We start from the raw sequence: 25839 nt of genomic DNA on the forward strand, positions 1-25839 counted from the left end.
TCACAGCACCCTCTGGTTCACCACTGCCACCCTGTGGTTCACAACTGCCACCCTCTGGTTCATCACAGCACCCTTTGGTTCACAACTGCACCTTCTGGTTCATCACAGCACCCTCTGGATCACCACTGTAGATTATGGGGAGAAAGCACACCTGCCCAGCCTCAAACGGGGGCTGGTTAATGTGTTACTGAATTTGAGCTTCAAGTCCGGCACCTGCTTCCTTATGTGTAAGTGCTTCCTGTTGTGGTTTAATTTTTGTGACAGCCTGGAGCATTGTGCCATACTTGTAACTATTCTCTGACCCTGCTTCGAGGGTGAGAGCAGGGTCAGAGAATAGTTGCAAGTAAGCAAAAACTCTGGAGGTGCCGCTCAGGAAGCACTTTCTTTCTTTGTAACCATTTTGTAAATGGTTACAAAGAAATTAGCTTCAACTTGGGCACCTGCTGTAACCCTGTAAGTGCTTCATGTACTTCAGTTTTTGAAAATCCGTCCCGAACCCGATTTCGCGGATTTTTCTGCAATTTCGCGAGATTCGCGGACCGCGAAATTGCAGAAAATCCGCAAATTCCGCGAACGGAACGGATTTTACGCCCATGCTTAATAATGTGTAACCAATCGATGTGTTATGGGTCACTGCTGACCTTGGCAAGGCTTGTCTCACTGTATGGTGTTGTTGCTTACTTGTGCTTTCATATCAGCTCATGCACACAGTTGAATTTTTTCTGCTACTCTGATCATTGGGGTTTGGATGTGTGCAAAGTTCACATGATGCTTTGCGGTGTGACAGGTACAGCAGATGGGTATGAGACAGTCATGGTCATTTTACACACATTGGTGGATGGTACGGTACGAGGCGTGCACCTGTGAAATATGGGATTCAGTATGTGTGCATTCACATTGACCTATGTGTTGTTTGCGACACTTGTGTATTGTAAATGGAGAGGTGTGCCCTCTGTGTGTCTGAAATTTCCACCCATGTAACCTAGTGTGCAACGCATCTCTAATGGCAGTGTTTGTTTTTCTGTCACATCCTTAATGGGATGTGCTGTGGCCATCTCAAGATGGTTGTCATTGACATGTGTCTATTTACATCTCAACTAGGAGGAGACCTAATCTCATACGTCACCTGACAATGCTGGAGGACATGGAGGATATAGCAATCATTAGAAAATTCTGCCTCAACAGACCGACCCTGAAGACCCTTTGTGATCTGTTGGAGCCCCACCTGCAGCCTCATTGCCACTACCCAACAGCATTCACACCCACAAAAAAAGTGATGGCAGCCCTCCACTTTTTTGCAACTGGTTCCTTCCAGGAGACCGTGGCCAGCGTTGCAGGGATGTCGCAACCTATGTTCAGCCTGGTGCTGAGGGATGCTCTTGCAGCCATGATGATATATAAGGTTCGATACATACATTTCCCCAGGGGAGCAGAATTGGCCGGTGTGAATGGTGACTTCTATCCCCTTGGGCACATCCCCCATGTTGTTTGTGCCATCGATTCCATCCATGTCGGTCTGGTGCCACCACATGCGAGTGAGCACATTTTTAGCAATAGTAAACATTATCATTCAATGTGCAGGTGGTGTGCATTGCGGACATGACCATATCGCATGTGTATACAAGATTCCCCGGTTCAGCCCATGACTCGTACATCCCAAGGAACATCATGGTGCCCCGGATGATGGCAAATCTGCTTCCCGAGCATGCTTGGATTGTGGGTGAGTATGCCTAGTGATATGGCGTGCTGTGTGTGTGACCTGCTGCCCTCTGCCTGTGCAACATTGCAATGTGTGTTTGTCATTCACAGGTGACTCTGCATATCCCAGCCGTCCATGGCTGCTGAGCCCACTACGGAATCCCAGGACACCAGCTGACGTCAGGTACAATGAGGCCTATGGCAGGACCCGACGTGGAATTGAGTGGACTTTTGGGCAGCTCAAGTCAAGATTCCACTGCCTTGACAGGATTGGAGGTGCGCTGTCATACTCGCCTGGGAAGGTCTGCAAGATCATTGTGGCATGCTGTATGCTCCACAACATGGCCATTCACAAGGGGGTTCCCCTGCTCCTGGATGATGGTGAGGACCCAAGGCCACCGCCTATTCAGGGCCCTGTCCAGTGATGTGGACAGTGGAGAGGAGGAAGGAGTTGACATACGTCAACAGTTCCACCCGCTACTTCACTTGAAGGTGGGTGACGAGGTACGACTTGTACATTGTCTGGTGTGATTGCTGTTGTTGTGAAGGGCTATGTGCGGATGGTACAGACAGGCACATGTTGAGTCCCCTGTGTGTGGAAATGTGGCAGTGACATTTCACATGTGAACGTATACAGAACCCCGTTTGGTGATACTTGTTGCACATTGTGCAGTCTGCCTGTAGACTTATGTGGATGTTTGGTGTACCGTTATGTCTGTGATACCACACTAACGCCAGTGACTGTTGTTCTGTTGTGTCTCCCTAGGTGCCTCAAAATTATACAGGCCTACATACTGTACATCTTTTGGATACATCATGGACATTTTCAACACTGTAAATATTACACTAAAGACAAAGCTGCACCAATTGAAGTGTGTAAGGTGTTTTATTTACAAAGTTGACATGTGAGGGGTACGGGCATATTTACAGGAAGGTGGTGATTGAGCAGTGAGTTGACAGTCATGGTAAATGAGATGCAAGAGTAGACACCACATGGATGTGGTGACCCAGTCCAACAGACAGGTGCCATTCACAATGTGGGGAAGGACAGTCCAAACAGTCAATGCAGTGGGGAAGAGGGTTGCCATCAGGGCTGGCTCCGAGACTGACGTGTGGCAGGTGCTTTGCCTCCAGAGACTTCCAGGCTCTTCTTTGGACACCCCCTTGATCGCTTTGGCGGGGGGGCCTGCTGCAAGGCCAGTGGCATCTGAGGACTCACCCCTCTCAGTGGCCGCATGGGAGAATGGTGCTCTGTCATCCTGCAGCACAGCAGAGGGGGGGCGGAGGTGTTGTTTGGGACCCAGGCCTGTCCCTCAGTAACGCCACTTGCTGGGCCAGGAGGTCCACCATTTGTCCAAGGCGTGTAATGATGGACCTCATCAGCAGGATGAGCTCACGTAATAGTCCGTCAGACCGGCCACTTTGTCCCTGGACCTGTTCATATGCCCCGATGACTCTGGTGAAGTGGTCCAGGGATGGTGTGCCAACCTCCTGAGGTCTGGGGGTGACTTGGGCCCTGCTGCCACGGACCTGTTGCCTCGCCAATGTGGGTCCCCGCACACTCTCCCTGCCCTCCACAGTTGTTGTTGTGGCCTGGTCATCCCCTGGGACAGGGAGGGTATCGATGCATTGCATGCAATTGGTGCTATGTGTAGTGATGCAGGTCTCCCACCCACAAACAGCCAGCCCAGTGAAGATGGCTACCTACCTATAAGTTTGTTTGGTGTACTGCAATGGCTTCCAAGTGCTTCTGGGTGGTGTGGGGGAGGGCTCCATCCTGCTAGGGTGTGGGCAGGGGGCATGGTGGGAGTTGTAGTACAGGCCTCCCTTCCCCAAACAACCCTCACTGTGAAGATGGCTACCTTCCTGTAAGTTTGTTTGGTGAACAGTGCAATGGCTGACACATGCTCCTGGGTGGGGGAGGTCTCTATGCTGCTGGGGTGTGGGACAGGGGGCATGGTGGGTGTCGTGGTACAGGCCTCCCACCACCAAACAAGCCTCCCAAGCAAGATGGCAACCTGCCTGTAAGGTGAGGGTGAACAATGCAATGGCTGACACATGCTCCTGGGTGGGGGAGGGCTCCATGCTGCTGGGGTGTGGGACAGGGGCCATGGTGGGAGTCATGGTACAGGCCTCCCACCCCCAAACAAGCCTCCCAAGCAAGATGGATACCTACCTGTAAGTTTGTTTGGTGAACAGTGCAATGGCTGACACATGCTCCTGGGTGGGGGAGGGCTCTATGCTGCTGGGTGTGGGACAGGGGGCATGATGGGAGTCGTGGTACAGGCCTCCCACCCCTAAACAAGCCTCTCAAGCAAGATGGCTACCTACTTGTAAGTTTGTTTGGTGTACTGCAATGGCTTCCAAGTACTTCTGGGTGGTGTGGGGGGAGGGCTCCATCCTGCTCAGGTGTGGGACAGGGGGCATGGTGGGAGTCGTGGTACAGGCCTCCCACCCCAAACAACCCTCACTTTGAAGATGGCTACCTACCTGTAAGTTTGTTTGGTGAACAGTGCAATGGCTGACACATGGTCCTGGGTGGGGGAGGGCTCCATCCTGCTCAGGTGTGGGACAGTGGGCATGATGGGAGTCGTGGTACAGGCCTCCCCCCCAAGCAAGCCTCCCAAGCAAAATGGCTACCTACCTGTAAGTTTGTTTGGTGAACAGTGCAATGACTGACACATGCTCGTGGGTGGGGAGGGCTCCATCCTGTTCAGGTGTTGGACAGGGGGTATGGTGGGAGACGTGGTACAGGCCTCCTCCCGAAACAAGCCTCCCAAGCAAGATGGCTACCTACCTGTAAATTTATTTGGTGAACACTGCAATGGCTGACACATGCTCCTGGGTGGGGGAGGGTTCTATGCTGCTGGGGTGTGGGACAGGAGCATGATGGGAGTCGTGGGACAGGCCTCCTACCCCTAAACAAGCCTCCGGAGCAAGATGGCTACCTACCTGTTTGGTGAGGGTGAACAATGCAATGGCAGACACATGCTCCTGGGTGGGGGAGGCCTCCATGCTACTCAGGTGTAGGACAGGGGGCATGGTGGGAGTCGTGGTACTGGCCTCCCACCCCCAAACAAGTCTCCCAAGCAAGATGGCTAGCTACCTGTTAGGTGAGGGTGAGCAATGCAATGATGTTTGGGTTGTGCAAGGAAGTACTTATCAGTGTGTTGGTTGCCATTTGTTTGTACTTACCAGCCTCCATTCCCCTGAATACTCCTGTGAGACTCTCAGGATGCAGTATGGCAAGCACCTTCTCCTCCCATGGTGTGAATGTTTTCTGTGGGATGGGAGGGCCACTGCCAGTCTGATTAGCCAGCTCCCAGTTCTTGCTCTTCCTCTCTTTGACAACCCTCTTCAGATCATGCCACCGCTTCATGATCTCCTTCTTGGATCGCGGGGTGGTCCCTACTGCATTGACCCTTTGATCTATCCTTTCCCACATTTGTGTCCTTGTGGCTAATGGTGTCTGTTGGACCAGGCTACCAAACAGTTGTGGTTCCACTCTCAGTATGTCATTTACCATGACAGTCAACTCACTCTCTGTGAATTTGGGCATTTTCTGTGCTGCCATGGTATGTGGTGTTTGAAGTGTTTGTGGGTGCAGGTGTGTGTGTGGTGGGTGTGGTGTTGATGTATGAGGTGTGTTGTGTGCTGGAAGATTGTTGGTGCTGGTGTGATGGTGGTAGTGACGGTGGTAGTGGTGGTGGTGGTGGTGTAGGTACTGTGTTCTTTTGCCTCTCCTGTCAGGTATGGTGTATGCCCTTCTCTTCTGGAGTGTTGCAAAGGATTGTGTTCAGTAAAGGGGCTGCTTTTATACTCAGCTGTGTGGGTGTGTCCAAATGGGATTTTGCTGTTAGGTGTGTTGTGGGTGTTGTCCTGGGAATTGTATGTTTTTTTGGGGCATTTGTTTTTTCATTGGTATGTGTTTTGTGTATTTAGAGGGCATGGCTACTTTGATTTGTGCAAAGTTTGACATCGTTGCGGTGTTTTAGCATCGTCTGCCATATTTTTCATGTACCGTCCGCTGCCGTGGCTATGCTGCAGCTCTTCCGCTGTCTCTCCCATTCACTCCTGTGTGTGACCGCGGCGGTCAGAAACAGCGGATCGTACCACGGGAGCATCGGGGATATATACTCATTTGCTGTGCGGTGTCTCTGCTTTGCTTGCGGCAGGTCATAGCTTTTCCGCTGCGTTTCCGACCGCCGTGGTCGGTTTTTGGACATCACCGCCCGCGTCTGGCGGTTTTGGTTTGCGCGCTACCGCCGCGGTCTGTCTTTTTTGGCGGTTGTTCCTAATTTGACCGCCGGTTTATCCGCGGGCCCGGCGGGCAGTTGTTTCCCGCCTCCATGGCTATCGGGGTGGTTTTCCGCCCGCTATCCTAATGGGACCCTTAGTATTCTATATCCACCGAGTAGTTACTTCATAGCAGATTCTGGACAGTGACTAAGGAGAAAAATTACTATTTTAACTCCACTAAGTACTTACCTTAGGGTAGTTGCTGGACATTGACTGGAAGTGAAATTACTATTCTAACTTCCACCATGCAAATTACCTCGGTGCAGGTGTTGGACAGTGACCAGGATCAAAATAATTTTTCAAAATACCCCAGTAATAACCTCAGGGCAGGTGCTGGACAGTGACTAGAGGGCAAAATTACTATTCTAACTCCACCAGGTACTTACCTCTGGATTGGTGTCAGACAGTGACTAGAAGGCAAAATTACTACTCTAACTCCACCAGGTTCTTACCTCAGTACAGGTGCTGGACAGTGACTAGGGGCAAAATTACGATTCTAACTCCACCAAGTACTTACCTCAGGACTGGTGCTTGACAGTGACTAAAGTACAAATGTAGGGCCCGATTCCGATCTCGCTCGGAAAGCCCTACGGCGACTCGGTCCCGTAGAGCTTTACGAACAACTCGGGCTCCTGGGCTCCAATCGCCCGAGTATGATGCAAGTACATGCTGATGGACTCGAGTCTCTCAAAGCCCCATTGAAGTCAATGGGAGCTGTTGTACGTTGCATACATAGGATTCCTCTGAGAAAAAAGTATGTAGCGGAAAAGGACGCCCCCTGTCATGGGGATGCATCAGTGCCCCCCGCATCGTACATCGTAGGGCTATGAACGAAGGGAGGCCTGCTACTGCCCACCGAAGTCCCCTTCCCGAAGCTTTTTTGAATCGGAGGCTCCGAGTCAATCCGGCTGTTCGATGCGCACATTGTACTTGGTTGCTCAGAAATCAGACCCATTGCGCTGCACAAGTCTGCCATGTTGTAGTTGTCCAGAGGGCTATGCTGACAGGTATGAGTCGGTTAGAGAACAAGGCAACATTCACATCGTTCTCACTTGCTCGTATGGCAGGATGTCAGTCAGAAATCCCACTCGCGATTCAGACTCGCTCCTGGCGGATGTCGTCAAGAGCCCTTCCGAGCAAGATCAGAATCGGGCCCTTAGTAGCTAAAAGGCACCAAATATTTAACTCAATCGAGATGCTCAAGTTAATAAAATATATATGTTATAAAAAAATTAACACCATGGGCCCCATTAGGATGGCGGGCGGATCGCCCCCTCTAGGCCGGCGGTAGTCACCGCCGGCCCGGCGGGGGGCAATACACCCACCATCCATGCAGCAAAGATCCCTCGCCATATTACGATGGCAGGGGTGTCCACAGCGGACGGAAAGACCGACTGCCGATTTTCCGTTTGATTGACTAAAAGGATTCAATATGGTGGCGGTGTCTGTTAGACACCGCCAGCCATATTACGATAGGGGCAGAAACATGCGGGGATTGCTTGCGGGGGCCCGTTACGGGCCCTCAGGACTCTGGGGGGTGGAGGGTGCACATGGGGAGGGTACTATTTCAATGTACAACATGGCAGTCACCGCGCGGTGCCTGTCACGTTGTGCATTGAAAGGCACAACCTGCCTTTGTGGCATTGCGGCAGGCGGTGCTTTCAGCACCACCCGCCGCAATGTTACAATTGAGCCATGCGCCCACCAGTGTGGCGGGCGCATCCTAATTGGGAGTGCGGGACCGCCGCACCCTCAGACTTTGTCCGCCCGCCATACTACTGACTCCCCCATGTATTTTGTTCCCTTTTAAAACAGATACACCTATCTACGAAACAACTTGAAATACTTCAAACTGCCAGACACGTCCTAAACCACAAAAACTGAAATATTGATGTAAGTATTGTAAATATCAACAGTAAATAGTACGAAAAACATCACAAAACTCAAAGTTAATAAATAACCAATGAATTGGGTCTTTCTTTTTGGAATAGATAACAATAGAATTAAAGAAATAGACATTTGCCTAAAATCAAGTAGGCAGCACCCACTGCCAATAACCTCCCTCAAAAACAAAGATGCCAATAACCTCCCTCAAAAACAAAGAATCACCAATGTACAGGTAAACATATAATTTTTAAACCATAACAATTTTTTCCCCAGGTGAAAAACATGAACTAACATATATTTTCTTTTCAACAGAGTATCTTTTCAACAGAGTATCTAAACTTTGTTTCCACTCCATGGAAAAATACAATTTCTTTTTTTAAACAATTAATGTTTAACAGGCACATAAAGAAAAACAAAAATCTAATAAAACAGCAATGAACATAAACTTACACTTTTTTCTATTTCTCTTTTTTTAACAGAACCAACATCAATGGCATCAGCTAATCAAGCAAACTATGTGAAATTCCGGAGAGGCAACAGACTGTTAAAGTATGATGTCTACCTTTATTATAAGGACAGGTTAACTGAGCCCAGGTGTCATTGGAGGTTCGGGGAGTACTTTTCATCCCATTGCACAGGCAGAGTGGGTTACACTGGAATACACCTTAGTTAGAACAACTGCTCATAACAGATCTGCCTCTGAAATGGAGACTGAAGTACGTGAAAACATAAAATAAATGAAAGAACTTGCATCCACCTCCAATGAGCCCTTAGGATAATAGTACAAAGACAAAAACAGGCAAGTAGTCTCTAATGAATAACACCACAGACTTTTTCTGACATTAACATCCCCCCAAATTAACTATCACTTTCTCTGTAGAACCTTTTCTAAAGCATGACAACAAAAACCCTCAAAAAAGAATCCTTAGCACAAACCATAACCTTTTGACACTTTGATGGTACTTTTAAATTAACACATATTCCATTCACCCAAATGTACACTATTCACACTAACATAAATAACACAACTGTCCCATTAGTGTGTAGTTTTTGTTCTGACAAGCAATCCTCAACATAAACTGAATTAATAATAGTTAGAAAATCCAAAACATTGAATAAAAGTCCTAGAAAAGTAATAATTGGCTTTGAATTATCATTGATTAACAAAATTAAAAAAAATGTACTCTACCACCCATGTTAAAGGACTCTTTTTCCACTTTTCTCAGACATATTGGCAAAAAATCCCCAAATCATCCGTAGTTGAGGGTTACTTATCAAACAGTAAAGTTCATTTTGAATTTAATAAACTGCCTTCCTTAAGCTTTGTACCTCCTGACAGTGTAGACAAGTACTACACAGCAATTTCTTCAATACAATTCCCAATATTTTACACAAAATTAAGAGAAATTGGCACCACTACTAAATTATTTCAAAGATACATGGATTGGCCATCTAAGCATGATGGGTCACAGGAAGAAGCCAAGATTTCCCATTGAATGGTGGAACTGTTACACAACCTGCTTAGAGGGAGATGCAAAGACTAACAATGCCATTGAGGGATGGGACAATTCAGGAAATCAATTGCCAAACCTCACCAAAACCTATATAATTTGGAGAAATTTTGAAGAAGGAACAAAGTTTCCAAGATATGAGACTTGCGCAATCACTGTCAGATAGCCTGAACACACATATATCTAAAAAGAGTAAAGAAATGTCTGAGAGACTACTGGGTCAAATCCAGCAATTTTCATGGAGGGTGGCTTCAGACTACGTGGATAGTATTACATACATATTACATTACTAATGCTCACTGATATTTCCCTAAATTACTTGCCTGTTTTAACAGTTGCATACAATTCAATTGGCATTTTTTAACCAAATTAAAATACTTTAGAATTCCTACCTGTAGTTGTTTTCTTTCTTAAACTCTTTGTGACTTTTTCAAACAACTTTACACTTAAGGCATGATTAAGAGTTTCACAGACGGGTTACTTCATCACAAACGTGACGGAAATCATGTCCGCGGTATTTCGAGTTCCATTACGTTCCATTGGATATAATGGAACTTGTAATACTGCGGACGGGATATATGTCACGTTTGTGATTGGAGTAACCCATCTGTGAAACTCGTATTCAGGCTACAAGAGTCAACAGAACTCCAATAATCCATATATGTACAAATTAACATCCACAGAAAATAAAATCCCCAAAAAGCATGGTTTTTCATGTAAAACTATCACCTGCAACTAAATTATTACAAATGTATGGATTTTGAGTAAAAAAACACACTTTCAAAAAGCAAAAATAGCAAACAATTTTTTTTAGGCACAATAGCTAGAAACAAAATGATTTCTCAAAAAAGCCAGTAGTAATACACAAATGTGGATGGAAGCAATAACAAAAAATCAACATATATATATATCAGGAACTCTGATAATAAAAACATAACCCTGAAACCTAACACTGTTTCCAAATAGAAATATCCCAAAAATAACCCTGTAGTACTAGATTAAATACATCCGTTTTCCTCCTGCAGCCACGTGTTCTTCATTCCGAGGTGACTCTAAACAGTCAAACTTACTTTGAAGAAAAAATCAACCACCCGGACGTAAGCATTTGGAAACAACCATGGGAATGGAAAACGGATAAAAAAACACAAAACATAACAGGTATTTCCATTTACCATCTAATTACCTTCCCCCTGTAGCTTACAATAAACATAGCCACCTTTATACTTAGTAAAGTAAAGTCAATTGTTCTTACCTGACCGCACCTCTTCCTTGCTTCCGATCTTGACTGTCACACTCCACCGACTGTAGAAACATACGTACAACCACAAGCATTAACAAACACAAAAGTAAAAACAAAGAAAGGACATTCTTTGCCACTTAACTTAATGGTAAACTGTGGAAAAAAAACGTACAAAATGTTTACTATTTATTTACATTTTTTTATTTGTATACTATGTCTAAATAAATAATATTTTTATTACACATTTGTATTAAGGTTGCATCTCGCCATATGTTTTAAAATGCAGTATTTAAATAATATATATTTTTCCTTCACTTTTTTTATTTGAATAAATTACCTTTACCTATTAATATTCAGCTACTACAGATAATACCTGAGTATAAATGCACTCCACACCCAATAACCTTAAAACCGTAAATACCATTTTTAAATATCTTTTTATTTAGATGAAAGTAATACAAATTAAAATGTTAAATATTTACAAAACATAAACAATACAAAAAAATATAAATTGAAAAAATATACATTAATTCCTGAGTATTTAGACACTTCCCCAACTAATACCCCTATATCCTTTTCATCCAATCCCTAAATACTAAGGGCATTACGATGGGCGGAAAAAGTTCACCCGCCACCATATGGTATGCAGGACCGTCCGCCAGGGGTGCGACGGTCCCGCAATTATGATGCCACCGCCACCGTGGCGGTGGCATTCCCTATTCCCAGCATTGTGGCGGGCGGTGCTCACAGCACCGCCCGCCACAATGCTGGGAATGCACGGTGTGCATTGGCATGCACAAGGTGACAGGCACCGTGCGGTTCCGGCCACCTTGTCCATGCCAAGGGGGACCACAGGTACCCCCCCAAGTGCACCCCCTACACCCCAACACTCAGGGGGCCCGCAATGGGCGCCCAACAGCAAAGACCGCATGCCTTGCCGCCATGGAAAGGATGATCTCCGCCTTCATTCTTATGTGGATGGCGGTGTCTTGCAGACACCGCCACTATATTAAACATGTAAAAGCGGCGGGCGGCCTTTCTGTCCGCTGCAGATCCCCAGCCATCCCAATCTGGCGGGGGGTCTTTTAGGTATGGATGGAGGGTGGATCGCCCCTGCCGGGCCAGCGGGGGCGATCCGCCAGCCATCCTAATGGGGCCCTAATTTTTTTTAATTTTATAAAATATTTTTTTAAATTACAATTATTATGAAATTTACAAAAGTTAGAATTCATAAATTTTAATTCTAAAGTATTAACATTAATAGCAGAGAATTAATACCCCTGCATCCCTTTCATTCCACCCCTATGTACTAATTTTTAAATGTTATAAAATATTAAAAAAATATTATTAATTTATATTTACAATTCATAAATATTAATACAAATGTATTACAATTAATACCTAAGTATTAATACACTTCCCCACCCAATACCCCTATATCCCTTGCATCCCATTCATAATGAATACAATTTTCAAACTTTTTATAAAATATCCCTAAAACTTATTGTAATTAAAAAAATATATATAAATTAATACCCCCTCAATACACCTATATCCCTTACACCCCATCCCTAAAACTTTTCATTAAAAAAATGATTATAAAATGAATATTGACCAAATACCTATAAAATATACTTACTCATATACTTACCCATATACTTACATATTGATGCCTGGTAAAGATATTCATGGAAATGACATTAGTGGTAAAACGCATAAGAACTAATGACACTAGCGGTAAAGAAATGCATAGTAATGACACTAGTGGTACACACATACGTACTAAGGGCCTCATTACGATGTCGGTCGTAAAGCATTCCGACCGACTCCTTGTCAGAATCCTTTCCGACCGACTCGGGTTCGAGGAGTCCGACTGACCAATTACGAGGCTTCCGAACACCATTCAGTCGGACTCCCATCGACTTAAATGGGAGCCTGTGTTCCGACCGACAACACATGCTCCCATTGAAGAAAGGGGTGGTTGCGGAAAACCTTGCACCCAGTGGCGACCACCACATGGTGCCTGCCACACTGTGCTTGGTTGGAAAGAGGGGACCCCCAGGTACCCCCAAGCACCTCAATTTGAGGCCTCTGGGTGAAGGGGGGCCTGCTATGGGCCCCCAAAGTTGGTTTCCGACACCTGATTTGTGTCAGACTGAGCGATTCGGAAAGGCTGTTGGAATCCAACATCATAATCGGTCAGTTGGAAAGTGGCCCGTTGAGCTGTACGATTCAGGTCTAACTGACTTGGACTCTTCGAATGCCAGTCGGAACCGATTCAGAATGACTGACTGGCTACATTCTATCATAATCGGTCGGTCAGAAATGTTTCCGAGTCGGTCGGAAACATGGGTTTCAACAGGGTTTAGGAAAATCTGAATGCAATTCGGAGCCTTTCCTATCAGCATCGTAATGAGGCCCTAAATATCTAGATCTAAAAAAACCTTGTAAACTCATGCGTGGTAATGACACTAGTGATAAATACATAGTAGCTGTAAAATCCTGCAAGGTGAAGACTAAAGCTTGGTTAAGACTTTGTTGCAAAGGAGCATTGTGGTTTAGACTGTGTTGTAAATGCTGTTTCCTGTTTGTCTAGGGACAATCTATCTGGAGGCCCCACTTTTCTTTAACACTTGATTAAAAAATATTAAAATATTAAGTCAAATGCACTAAATGACTGCTCTGGATAATTGGGTACATTCACAAAATATAACAGATCTTCAGACTTTGTTTCCTCTAATAGGCATGTTTATTTTAATGTAATGCATTCCTTACATGAAACACATACTATAAAAAAAGTTCAAAGAATCGATATGCGTGGATACTTTCTATTATTTATAGATTAACAGAGACTATCCTTGATAGAGAACCAGGATTAAAAGGTAGTAATTATTACTTCTCCTCAAACCAATGATTCCTCTTTACCTTATAAAATCAACAGTCTAGCCAAGAGTGAACTGGGACAAGGTCTATAAGACTCACCTTTTGGATAGTCTAAAAATAACTGCTGCAGATCCTTCCTCTTGAGGACTAATATTTCACAATTTGTGGCTGCTGTTACTGAAACATCTTTTGAAATTCCATACATCAGACTAACCTAGAAAAAAGTCACAGTATTATTGACACAATGGGCACGTAAACATTTGGGATATACAAATGGCAAATATTACATCAGCTCCAGGGATTATGAGGACCTCAAACTTATTTTTTCAAATCTTTTTATTGGCATTTAAATTCAATATCAGATGTCTTACAGTTGTATACAGTTTAATCGCCATACAATTGTAGTTTGTTAGTTCTTGTTACTCATGTGTCTCTGTGGTGAGCGACTACAGCTCTGTTGGATTACCACATTGTGTCAAATTGAGAGAATGCAATACAACATGAAGAATTAAGGAATTTCTGATTCAATCAATCAGCTGCCATATTGTGCACACCATATCATTAATCGACGTGCATTTCGTGGTTAGGATTTGTCAGTGTTCCTGATGCCGTAAAGAACAGTTTTATCATATACTACGCGTTGCAGAGTGTGTTTTTGGAGGCCAATAATAGGAGGGTAACACTTGGAGAAAAAGCAAAACTCTTCCAAATAAAAAGAAAAAGACTGAGGTAACATAAAATCAGCAGAGAAGATATCACCGGTATTATGTTATTGAGAGTGGAAGAGGTCTTATGCCTATGAGTTATAAATATTTGTGCCCATGTTTCTGTATCTACTCGTGGCAGGTAATTGGTTCAGGGTTACATTAATGATGCCTGTCTTGTCCAGGTCCGAGAGTGTTGTTTACATGTATCAGGTGCGTAATCTCTCTCATGTAGGGTAAGGTGACCACTGTAACCCACCCAAAACCTCCCTATCCATACTGGTATCTACTCCTACGTGCCCATAAGTGCCATGTCTGTGTTATCTTTGCTCCCATTGTCTGGATCATCCGGCTTTAAATTTGGATCTGTCTCTGGGTTTATCTAGCTATTTAGTACTTTCTGCCATAAATCCGCCGGAGGGCACCAACATAATCCTTGGGCATGCTCTCGCCTGAGAGCTTGTCCCTCAGCCTTCACCCAAGTCAGGACATCTTTCTCCCAGGTATTCAAGATTGGTCCTTTGTCTGATTTCCTTGTCAGAGCTATACAGTGGCCCGCCAGGGCCAGGGTCAAGTCTAAAATCATCAAACCCACGTTCTTCGTTTTGGGCCTTGGGAAGCCTCCCAGGAGGTAAGTCTGTATAGTGCAGGGGAGAGCCTGTCCTAACGTGGCCTAAAGTCACTGGATCACTGCAGTCCAGAATTCCTGAAGTCTGTGGCATCCTTAAGCCATATGACAGAAGTATGTATCTTGCTCTTTACATCGCAGACAGCACTGGGGTTCGCCCCCATATAAGATTTGCAATCTATGTGGGGTAAAATATGTCATGTGTAAGATATTAAATAGTATGTATGTTAGTCTAGTGTTACGGGATACCCTCTTAGGATATTGAAAAATTCTGCCACACTCCTTGTCCGGGATTTCGTGCCTCCCACCTAGTTTTCAATGACTCTAGAGTATTCCTTCCCGTCATGTTCAATGCTCGGTAGAACCACGTCACCAAGTGGCGTGCTGAGCCCATGGAAAGATGAAGCTGAAGGACCGAGTGTGTCATGGGTTCTTCCAGTCCCTCTGCCTACAGATCCCTGAACGTATGCACTAAGGTTCCATATGTCAGGAATTGACCTCCGGTAGGCTGTAGATTTCGGCCAAAGTCCTCAAAAGGCACAAAGGCTCCCTGTAACACAAAGGCTCCCCGTAGAAAGCAGTTCCCCACTGTCCCAACCCTGCATCAGTCCAAGTCATGAGTTGAGCAGTTGTAAAAGTCAAGATTGGATCACCATGGGGAAGTCCCACCAGTGGTAGTTGTGGTGCATCTAATGAAACTACACGGGTTCGCACAAGACAAAGACGCCAGCATTGCAATGCCACTTGGAGTAGTACAGTTGGTCGGGAAATGGTTACTTTCGGGTTCAACAGGCGTGCTTACAATAACCCACGATGAGGGGTCAATCTCAAGAGTTCCGTGGGATGAGTGCATCTAGCAACTGAGATACCCATTAGAGCTGGGCAGCCAGGTAGTAAAGTTCAAAATCTGGGACTACCAGGCCACCCACATCCGGCGGGCACCACAGAGACGCCATGGACACCCTATGTCGGCCAGCTTCCAAGATTAAGTCTTGGAGAAGGGCACCTAGTTGTCTACACCAGTGGTTCCCAAACTTTTGACTCCTGAGGACCCCCATTGAGTCAGCACTGGAAGCCGGGACCCCCAAGCAATCTGTATGATTTCAATTTCAAACATTAAAACAGTAATTCGAAAAAAATAAACACAGGTGTGCACACAAAACAAATAGTCGAATTACAAAGGATTTTAGTATTTTATATTGAAAGAATCTGCAAAAAACTAAAACCTTTATTGGGAAGGGTGGTGCTGCATCTTCGTGACTAACTTTTAAATGGTTGGTTTTATTTCACAGTACGAGGCTCCTGCTCTTGCCAGGGCCAGACTGGAAACCCAAGGCAGCCCTGGCACATGTTTTCAGACCAGTTCCCATACGGTGCACACCAAGTGCAGTGAGTGAGTCTAAACACTACAAAGGGGGCTTTGGGAGGCTCTCCCCCCAAGAAAATTTAGGAAACAGTAGTGCATTCTACAACACATTTATCATTATATATTGAATTGTATTAGTTTTTATGGTTTAAATCTTTTATTGAGTCACCAAAGAAAACAATATACAGGAATCTCGATCGCACATTCAGGCAATGCAAGACAAGCTCCAGTGTGAAACAGACATATATTTCTAGTACAGAATGGAGCCAATCAATGATATGGATCTCCTGTAACCCTCGAAACACAACAACCCCGCCCTCACCCCTCCCTCTCCCCTTTGTCCACCAAACAAAAAAGCATCCTCTGTATGACGAAAAGAAAAAGCATGTGAGATAGTCCTCAGCGCTTGGGTTTCAGTTTGCGCTTGGGCGCCTTTTGGTCCGGTATAGGTGTGTCAGCCAATCGGAGCAGAAACAAATACCTGGGGCAGCTCAATTCACGAAATTCTTTAGTGAGTAATGTCAAGAAGGGGCGCTACAACTCTGGGAATTTGTCACCCCGCCCCGCCTGCACCAGCGACAGCTTCTCCATAACAAGCACCATCCATAACCTATGTAGCCAACCTGTGTGCGGGGGGCCTGTGGTGTCCTCCAGTGTGCTAAAATATTTTGTGTGGCTGCCCCTAGCGCTATAGCAATAAGACGACCTCTTCGGGACTTCAGGGGATACATTAGGGTATTGGGCAGTCCCAGCAAGATGTAAGCGGGGAATCGGGGGAGTTGTGTATCCAGGTGGTCATCTATATCATCTATGATCGTGCAACAGTACCCCTGTAGGCGGTCACAGCTCCAGAGCAGATGTTCCAATGTGCCTAGCTCCCCATACCCCCTCCAGCATCGGTCGCTAATGCGTGAGTCAAATTGGTGGAGGCGTTCCGCTGTGTGATACCAGTAGGTGGCCACTTTAGTCTGAGTTTCGGTCAGTCTAGCGTGGTATGCGGAATGGCGTGCTCTATGGTAGATGCCACTCCATTCTTTGTGTGTGAGAGACCTACCTAGTTCCCGCTCCCATCTGCACCTGCCAGCGTTATGCGTGTAAATGTTCACGAGGAGGAGGTGTTGGTACAAGTCGGAGATTAGCTTCTTCTCGGATGTGCGGGTGACTTTCTCATAGGGGGTAAGGTGTTGTTGTGCCCCGGGCCTAACCTCAGGGTGAAGCGCCCAGTGACGAACCTGTAGGTATGTCAACCAGTCTTCCTCTGTGAGGCCGTAGTCTTCCTTTACTTGTTTGAAGGAAAGCACTCCATTTAAATTAAAAAGATGGCCTAGGAATTTGCAAGGGGAGTGTCGCCAGGCAGAGAATGCTTTCGAGTTGAGACCCGGAGTAAAGTCAGGGTTGGCGAGTATTGGTGTCATGGGGGAGGGGAAGGAAGTCAAATCGTATTTGATGGTGACCCGATCCCACACCTCCATGACCGTGCCCGTAATCTGAGATGCATATAGGTTCGGCGGCCGGTGTCGTCTGGGGAGAAAGGGCACCCCCTATAGCGGCATACCCGCCACAGCTTGTTCTTGAAAGAGCCAATGCTTGCCCGATTCTAATTGATGCCATTCCACCAGGCTCCGAAGTTGTGCCGCGTAAAAATAAAGTTGGAGATCCGGTACCCCCACTCCGTCATGGCTCGGCGGAAAGACCGCAATATCATGTTTGAAGCGCGGTCGACGTCCCTGCCAAATAAAGCGTGCCAGTTCAGACTGCGTTTGTTGTATCCAGTTATTCGGTGGCCGAAGGGGAAGGGTCTGAAACAGATCTGCAATAAAAGGGTCATTTTGGTGGCGTCTATCCTCCCCAGCCAGGAGAAGGAGTGGCGTTTTCATCTCCGAAGTTCCCCACAGAGTTGTGTGCGCAGCCTGGCATAGTTTGCCTCGACGGTGGCTGGGAGTGTAGGGCCCAAGAGGATTCCCAGGTAGGGGACTGTGGTATCTGACTACTGTATGTTATGTTCCTCCTGAACCTCGGCCAATGTCTCCAGTGTGAGAGAAACATTAAGGGCTATTGATTTGTCGGAGTTAACCTTGAACCCAGATGCGAGTGCAAAGCTGTACAGCTCGATAAATAACGCGCGTAGGGACGGGATTGGGTCGGTGAGGGAGAGTAGGATGTCATCAGCGTAGAGGCTAATTTTGTGGGTATCCCCTCCGAACGGGATGCCTTTGATGAGGGAGTGTTGCCGAATTATCTGCGCCAGTGGTTCCATATAAAGGGCGAACAGGATAGGCGGGAGCGGGCAGCCCTGTCTAGTCCCTCTGCCGATCGAGAAGCGAGGGGAGGTGTGTCGATTGACTCGCACCGTAGCGTTGGGCTGCCTGTAGCAGTTTAGTATGCGAGTACGGAGTACCTCTCCGAAGCCAAAAAGGTGCAGGACCTGTTCTAGGTAGGGCCAATGCACCCTGTCGAAGGCCTTTTCGGCATCAATGGTGAGGAGCATGCAGCCCGGCCTCGTACGGGACCAGGCCTCAATGAGATGGAGAACTCTTTTGGTGTTGTCACTGGTCTGCCTCTGAGGTATAAAACCTGCCTGGTCCGGCTCCACTAGCTGTTGCATGTAGGGCGCCAAGCGACTCGCTATGATTCCTGAATATAGTTTGAAGTCGATGTTCAGAAGTAAAATCAGCCGATATGAGCCACAGCGGGTCACGTCTCTGCCAGGCTTCGGTATGACCGAAATCGCGGCTTCCAGGAGTTCTGTGGGGATCGCGCCGGGCTCCGCAAAGGAGTTAAAAAGGTCTCGAAGGATAGGGGCCACTTGGTGACAGAATGTTTTGTAAAAGATGGCGGGGTACCCATCAGGGCCGGGCGACTTCCCGAGTTTTAGGTGCGAGATCGCAGACACTACCTCCTCCAGACCTATGGGCCTGTCCAGAAAGTCTACCTGAGCCGGGGTCAGAGATGGAAGACGTGCACCTTGTAGGTAAGTCTGGCCCACTTGTAGGTCCAGAGTGTTGCCCGCGTAGAGAGACTGGTAAAATGCCCCAAAGGTTTCTGTTATAGCAGCATCGTATGAGACTAGATCGCCTCCGTCTGTTCTTATGGCCTGTACTCCTTGCCGCTGTCGCTGTTCCCGCAATTTGGTCGCTAGTAGCCGCCCGCACCGGTCCCATCCTGCATAGTAAGCCCGCTTAAGGCGAAGTGCAGCATATTCTGCAGGTTCCTGATCTAAGGCGGCTAACATCTTTCTCTTGGTGCAGAGCTGACGCCATGCCCGAGCTGCTCCCGTGCGTTGCTGCATTTGCTCTAGTTCTGCTACGCGTTGCGTTAATTCGGCTCTCTTCTGTGCCCGCTCTCTATTGTTAGCTGTGGCAATCGATATGAATTCCTCTCGCAGGACAGTGTTAAGGGCAGCCCACTGAGTGGCCCGTGTGGTGTCGGTGTTGTTGTTGTGGGTCAAGAATTGTGTAATGGTGGCTTTGATCCGTTCTACCGTCGAAGGGGTGTGAAGAAGGGCGTCTCTGAGTCGCCAGTGTCGCTGTGGGTTCGGGGTGGCCGGCAAGAGAAAGACGGCTACCACCGGTGAGTGGTCCGACAGTGGGCTGGCTGAATATCTACCTCGTGTGTGCATTGTACCAGTGAGGAAGTGCAGAGGAAATAGTCAAGCCTAGCGTAGGATTTATGGGCCCTAGAGTGGTAGGTGTAAGCTGTACTACGTGGGTGAAGGTGTCTCTACAGGTCTGTGAGGCCTAGGTCGCGGAGATGGGTGTGTCCGGCCCTGGAGAGAGCCCCCACCTTGCCCATTCTCTGGCAAGTGCGATCCGCTACGTTGAGGAAAACTAGGTTACGGTCACCCCCCAGCATCAGGTGTTGTTCCGTATTGGCCGTGGCTGCCGCCAGCGCTGTCCGGAGGGAGGTTTCTTGACCATCGTTGGGTGCATATTCCGAGCCCACTAGTATAGTGAGTCCCGCCACCAGGAAGCGATAGACCAATAGCCGCCCTCTTATCTCTACCTCCCGTTGGAGAACCTTGCCCTTAAAAGATTTGGATACCAATATTGCTACTCCTGCCTTTTTTGGGGGGGAAGAGGAGAAAACCTGCGTGGGAAAGGCACGTGTCTTGAGGCGTTGTTGGTCTTTGGGTAGCAGGTGGGTCTCCTGGAGGAGACAGATATCGGCGGAGGAGTGCTCTAAGAGGGATAGGACAGCTCGGCGCTTTATAGGGTTGTTGAGTCCCCTTACATTAAAGGTAAGTACCTTGAGTTTGGAATGTGTCATTGGTGGGCATGGTGGCTCCGGACCTCTGAGGAAAGTGCCAAAATTAAAGACATAAAAGAGCGTGGACAAAGGAGAGACCCTCCCCTCAAAACAACCACCCCAACAAAACCCAACATCTCCCGGCCCCTGTACCCCCACCCCCTTCACTGCTCCCACCCTCCGCCCCCCTCCATTTGAGTTCTCGGCCTTCACCCCCTGCCCGCCATCCCCTCCCTGACCCCAACTGTTGACCCCCAACTGTAGACCATTGTCCCAGATCAGTCACAAAATGTTCAGACCCGTGGGAAGATGAGTAAAGGAGTGCGTGGCAGTGGCGACCCCGTGGCCCCCCGTTCGTCCCCCCCAGCGCCCTGCTAAGTGTCAATGCAAGAGAAAATACCCCCATCAGTCTGTGGTATATCAGCTCAAGGGTGCTGTGTCATTAGACACTTTCTGGACTGCCGCTGCCTGTTCCTGTGCCATTGTCTCCGGGTCCTGTCGGTGGCCGGCTTTGGGCGAACGTTGGCGCTCTACTCGTTGCATCCCCGCCGATCGGTGCGGGGGGAGTTGTTCTGCGGCGGCAGCGACGAAGCCCCGGTCTCCTGCAGGTCCTCCCCAGAGTCTATGCCCAGTACAGCGCAAGTGTCCTTCAGGGAGCGGAGTTGATGTAGAGATCCCTTCCATTTAAAGATGAGTCTGAACGGGTGGCCCCATGTATAGGGAGTCCCGTTGTCCGGCAGGAACTTCGTTGCTACTCGAAATGCCTTTCTCTTTTGCAGGGTGATGGCAGAGAGATCCTGATATAGGGCCACCGAGTGGCCCTGAAACTGCAAGGGTTCTTTCTGGCGGGCCTCCCGCAGGATTCTTTCTTTCAAAGGAAAGTCAGGTAGGAAGGCCAAAACGTCAGGTGGGGGGGCCGGCGCCCGGCGTGTGAGACCCACCTGGTGCGCCCTGTCAATGCGGATCTCGAATTCCTTGGACTCCCCCAGAACTTCACGGAACAGCCTCTGTAGGAAGACGGCCACGTTGTTGCCTTCCATTTTGGATGGGACTCCTCGAACATGTATGTTATTTCGTCGAGAGCGGTTTTCGAGGTCCTCTGCATGTGCCTGTAAGTCAATTTGCTGCTCGCGGAGCCGGACCACTTCTTGTTGCAACTGTTCTACTTCTTTGCTCCTGGTTTGGTCCGCTTCCTCTACCGCCGGTACTCGCTGCCCCAGACCATCCACCTCTCGCCGTAGTTCCCTGTGTTCTCGGCCATGTCGTGCTTGAGCGTCTGAAAGTCTTCTCTCAGGGAGTTAAATAGGGACTCCAGAAAGGTTTTAGTAATGGGGGACTCTCCATCGTCCTGTCCCGAGGGTGCTTTCGTTGCTGGCGGGGGCGTCGGACTCTTCTCTCCCTTGGAGGCACCTTTGGCTAACATTTCTGTGATCGTGCGTCCGCCTCTACGGTTCATGTTAGCCATCACTTACTCAATATCCAGTTCGACCGGCCCCGTAGCAGCTAAGGCTCTCCTATCTCGTAGCCATCTGCCTGTTGCGCCGACCACGCTGGCTGTGGTCCGCGCAGCCCCGGCAGCAGGCAAGGATCCGGTGCCCGCTGCGCCCCTAGGCTGGGTTCAGCACCGTCCTACTCTGCACCTCTTCTCTGCACGTAGGCCGCCCTTGCCAATAGGTGGGTGTCCCGACCCCAACACCCGGGGCCTGTATTGCGTGGTGGTAGAGCGTCTGTCTCTCACCTCATGCTCCGGAAGCAGTCAAGGCCCAAATCAGGTACTGGGCTATCTCTGCTGCCTGCTCCTGGCCTGTGTGGCGGTGTCCGTCGCCCCTCGCTGTCACTGCCTCTCAATGTGCCGTCTGTGCTCTGTGCCGGTCGCTCGCCGTCAGGTGTGCGGGGTAAGGGGGACCATGTGTTTCTCTGCTCCCGGTGATAGCTCTGTGGGTTGTGTGCTGCCTGGGAAGGCCCTGTCCGATCCCCGGACCTAAGCGTCTCTTGGTGGTGTCTGCCTCTGCAGGGTGGGGCTGGCCCACACTTCGCAGTGCCCACAGCGACCGTTGGCCGCGGGACGGCACAGGCCCCAAACCACGGAGCTTGATTTTCGCAGTCGCCTGGGCCCGTGCTTGGTGCACCGCTGATCCGCAGCCCGGACTCCACCCGGATCCTATCTGGGCGGGTGCCGGCAGTCAGGGGCGGTTACACTGTTGCAGGTGTCTCCGGTGGCCGCCCTGATTGTTTGCTCGTCCCTCTGGGCCTCCTCGGGGAGCCGCACTCCGGCTCGCGGTAGGCCCCACAACCGGGTCCTCGATTATCGCGCCGGCCGTCTGGGGGCTCCGGCAGGCGCAGGCTGCTCCTCACGACACCTTCCGACCCCACCACCTTCAGGTTTGTGCTTTGCCGCTCGGGTCCCTGGTGCCGCCACCGCTGCCTCCCTCTGGTATGGGCTAGGCTTCGGGGACCCCCCCGCGGCTGCAGCGCGAATCTCTCTCCGCCCGGGTCTGGCCACCAGTGCGCTGGGCTTACCGGGTCCTCTACCCCCGCTGCCTTCGCCTCCGCTCGCTGCCGCCGATGTTAAGGCTCACCGCCTCTGTGTCTGTGTCCCTTTGTCACATGTATTTAATTTGTTTTATAGCATCTCTCATACCATTTTTGAATGTGAGAGCACTTTACAACACACACATATAGGGCAGATTTACAAGCCCCTTGCGCAACCGGTGCGTCCCAAAAAGTGATGCTCTGCCGGTGCATTTTAGTGCCCCATATTTAGAAAGACAGGAAAAGCCACCCTGCGTGACTTTTCCTGTTCTTGTAAATATGGCCCCTTTGCACGCAGCACTTTGTGTGAAAGGTGCATTCCATGGGTTTTGCTGTGGGTGTTCCCACGCAACAACCATGAAACCACACACATATCCAGATTTACGAGAAATCATAAATCTGGAAATGCGTCTGAATGCTACACCTCCTCAAGGGAGGCACAACAAGAAGAAATGTATTCTTTTCTCCTCGTTTTTTAGGAAGATAAAATCCCCTCTAGTGATTGTTTATGTGCAGAAATGGAATCCTACCTGCACATAAACAATCTCCCCACAACGCAGGCATCCTTGCACCATGGTGCAACGGTGCCTGTGCCGGCGCATGGCAGCAGTTTGTGCGCCAGCGCAGGGAGAGCACTGAGATGCAACATACTGTGGTAATTATGTTGCATACCTGTGCTTTAAAAGTGACTAAGTGCGTCGAAGCCAAATGGCTTGCAGCACTCACTGAGTCACTTTCCTTGTAAATCTGCCCCATAGAGACAATGAATCATACATGTAAACCAGTGTATAGAAAATGTTACATAAGGCAAAGGCGACTACAAGTTGTAGGATTCACATGTCATCCATACTAGTTGGCATAACACAGTGTTTAGCATTGACTTTAACAATGAAACTTAATTTCCATTCAAATAAACCTTTTAAGCAGCATCCGGATAATGAAAGATTGCGAAAAAACATAAGTTACTATCTTGTACCATGCAATTTGCAAACATCTTTTTGATGCCAGTTTATACGTCACTGCGCTAGATCACCTTTGTCACTGATAAACTATAAACTGCACTTTATCTAAAGAATCTCTGTGACAAGAGCAGTAACCCACTGACCTATGCAGATAAAGCACAGTTTTAAAAAAAAAATGCAGGTACACTTTCCTTGCAATAGGCATATTAAACCTCTGTGCTACATTAGATACGTCAAGCTGCCACTGGACAAAACTCTCATCTCTCTCCAGCAGGAACATTAATCACTGGTGTTATCTTGATACTTTTATTGTTGCTCGAAAACGTCTAATTATACTTGGAACTTTGCAGTGCTTTTAATACTGCAGCCTAAGGACTCCCTGGGAATGTGTCACGGACCCCTAGGGGTCCGCGGACCACAGTTTGGGAAGCACTGGTCTACACCATGTCACTGGTAACTTAAGGAGCAGGTTTGTAAAGAAGTACAATAGACAGGGGTGCATCACCATTTTCGAAAGTGACTCTCGAGCTATGAGCAGCGGGCACGACAATCTCCAAAAGACCACAGCGGACCCGAAAGGCTCGGAGTACCTGTCCCAGGTCCCCCTCTCTCATGTCTTCTAGGTCATGACATATCCTCACTTCTAGATATTTAAAGGATGTAGGGGATCAGATGAAACCAGGTGGGATGTCTGAGGGTGGAGGGGTGGAGGGGTGGAGGGGTCCCCCCCACACAGGGGAATGCACAGGTCTTAGTGCGGTTCAATGTCTGGCCCGATAGCTGTCCAAAATCCTCCAGAAAGCCCCACGCATTCCACCCACTCCATCCTGGAGGTACAAAAGGAGGTCATCAGCATACAGGCAAATTATATGTTCTGACCATCTACCTCTAGTCAAGTGCCTCTGCCCTCCATCCAGAACAGTTCCGCCAAAGGTTCTATGGCTAAGGCGAATAGCAGAGGAGACAGCGTGCAGCCCTGTCTAAAACCCGAAACACTCCATATGGGGCAGAACATTTACTACCGGTCTTCAACCGAGCCAACTGATCTGTGTACAGGAGATAAACCCATCTGGCCCATTACTACTCCAGTACCATCTTTTGAATAGTTGCCATGAGGAAGTCCCATCCGATGGAGTATAAGGCCTTATCCAGGTCTATTGACACAAGGAGGGACTTCCAAACTGCTTGTAACGCTGGGTGGTATTGGATTTAAAAGAGCCTCCGGAGGTTGAATGATGTACTGTGTCTTAGAATAAAGCTGTTCTAGTCTCTATTTACCAGGGTTTCCAAATTGGGGAGCAATCTTTTTGTTAATATTTTGCTGAAGATTTTAAAAACCATTATCAGCATGGACAGGGGGTGAAAAGCTTTTGGGGGCGCCCTCACATCTAAAGTAAGGCAACCACTGAGGAGGTGTGCATGGAATGTGACAATCTTCCTTTCCGAGAACAATCAGAATATAATGTAACCAGTTTAGGGGGCAATAAATGTGGGAAGGTGGAGTAAACTCCACTGGGAGCCCATCAGGTCCCAGCGTCTTGCCTTTTAGCCATGTCTTTCAGAGCCGCACGTACTTCCTGAATTGTCAATAGATCACCTAGTTCCCTCCTAGCTAGGGGTGGTAATACTGTGAGAGTCATGCAGTCCTGGAATCTGGTCTGAGCCACATCAGGCAACACATCGGTCTGCCATACAGTGTTTCAGAGCATCCCCGGAACTCGCCATTGATATTTTTCAGTGTGTACATATGTGTCCTGGAGAGGGAAGTGAGGTGAGTAATCTATGCCCCCCATCTTCCGGTCGGATCAGCCAGACCAATAGCTTCTCCAATTTGCCCTCCTCTAAGTGCACTCTCCTCATAAAGTTTTTGTAGTTGAGACATTG

General features: G+C 48.0%; 1 protein-coding gene across 8 annotated transcripts in view; it reads right to left on the reverse strand.

The window, feature by feature from the left end:
* Positions 1-25839, reverse strand: part of LOC144768773 (uncharacterized) — a 9320023-nt gene that overhangs the window by 6428021 nt on the left and 2866163 nt on the right. For all 8 annotated transcript variants that reach the window (XM_078652700.1, XM_078652694.1, XM_078652695.1 and 5 more), the window contains one exon: positions 13618-13732. In XM_078652700.1, the coding sequence (XP_078508826.1) occupies positions 13618-13732 (115 nt within the window). The remainder of the gene's footprint in view (positions 1-13617; positions 13733-25839) is intronic.

Source organism: Lissotriton helveticus, chromosome 7, assembly GCF_964261635.1.
Source record: "Lissotriton helveticus chromosome 7, aLisHel1.1, whole genome shotgun sequence".
NCBI classification, from domain to species: Eukaryota; Metazoa; Chordata; class Amphibia; order Caudata; family Salamandridae; genus Lissotriton; species Lissotriton helveticus.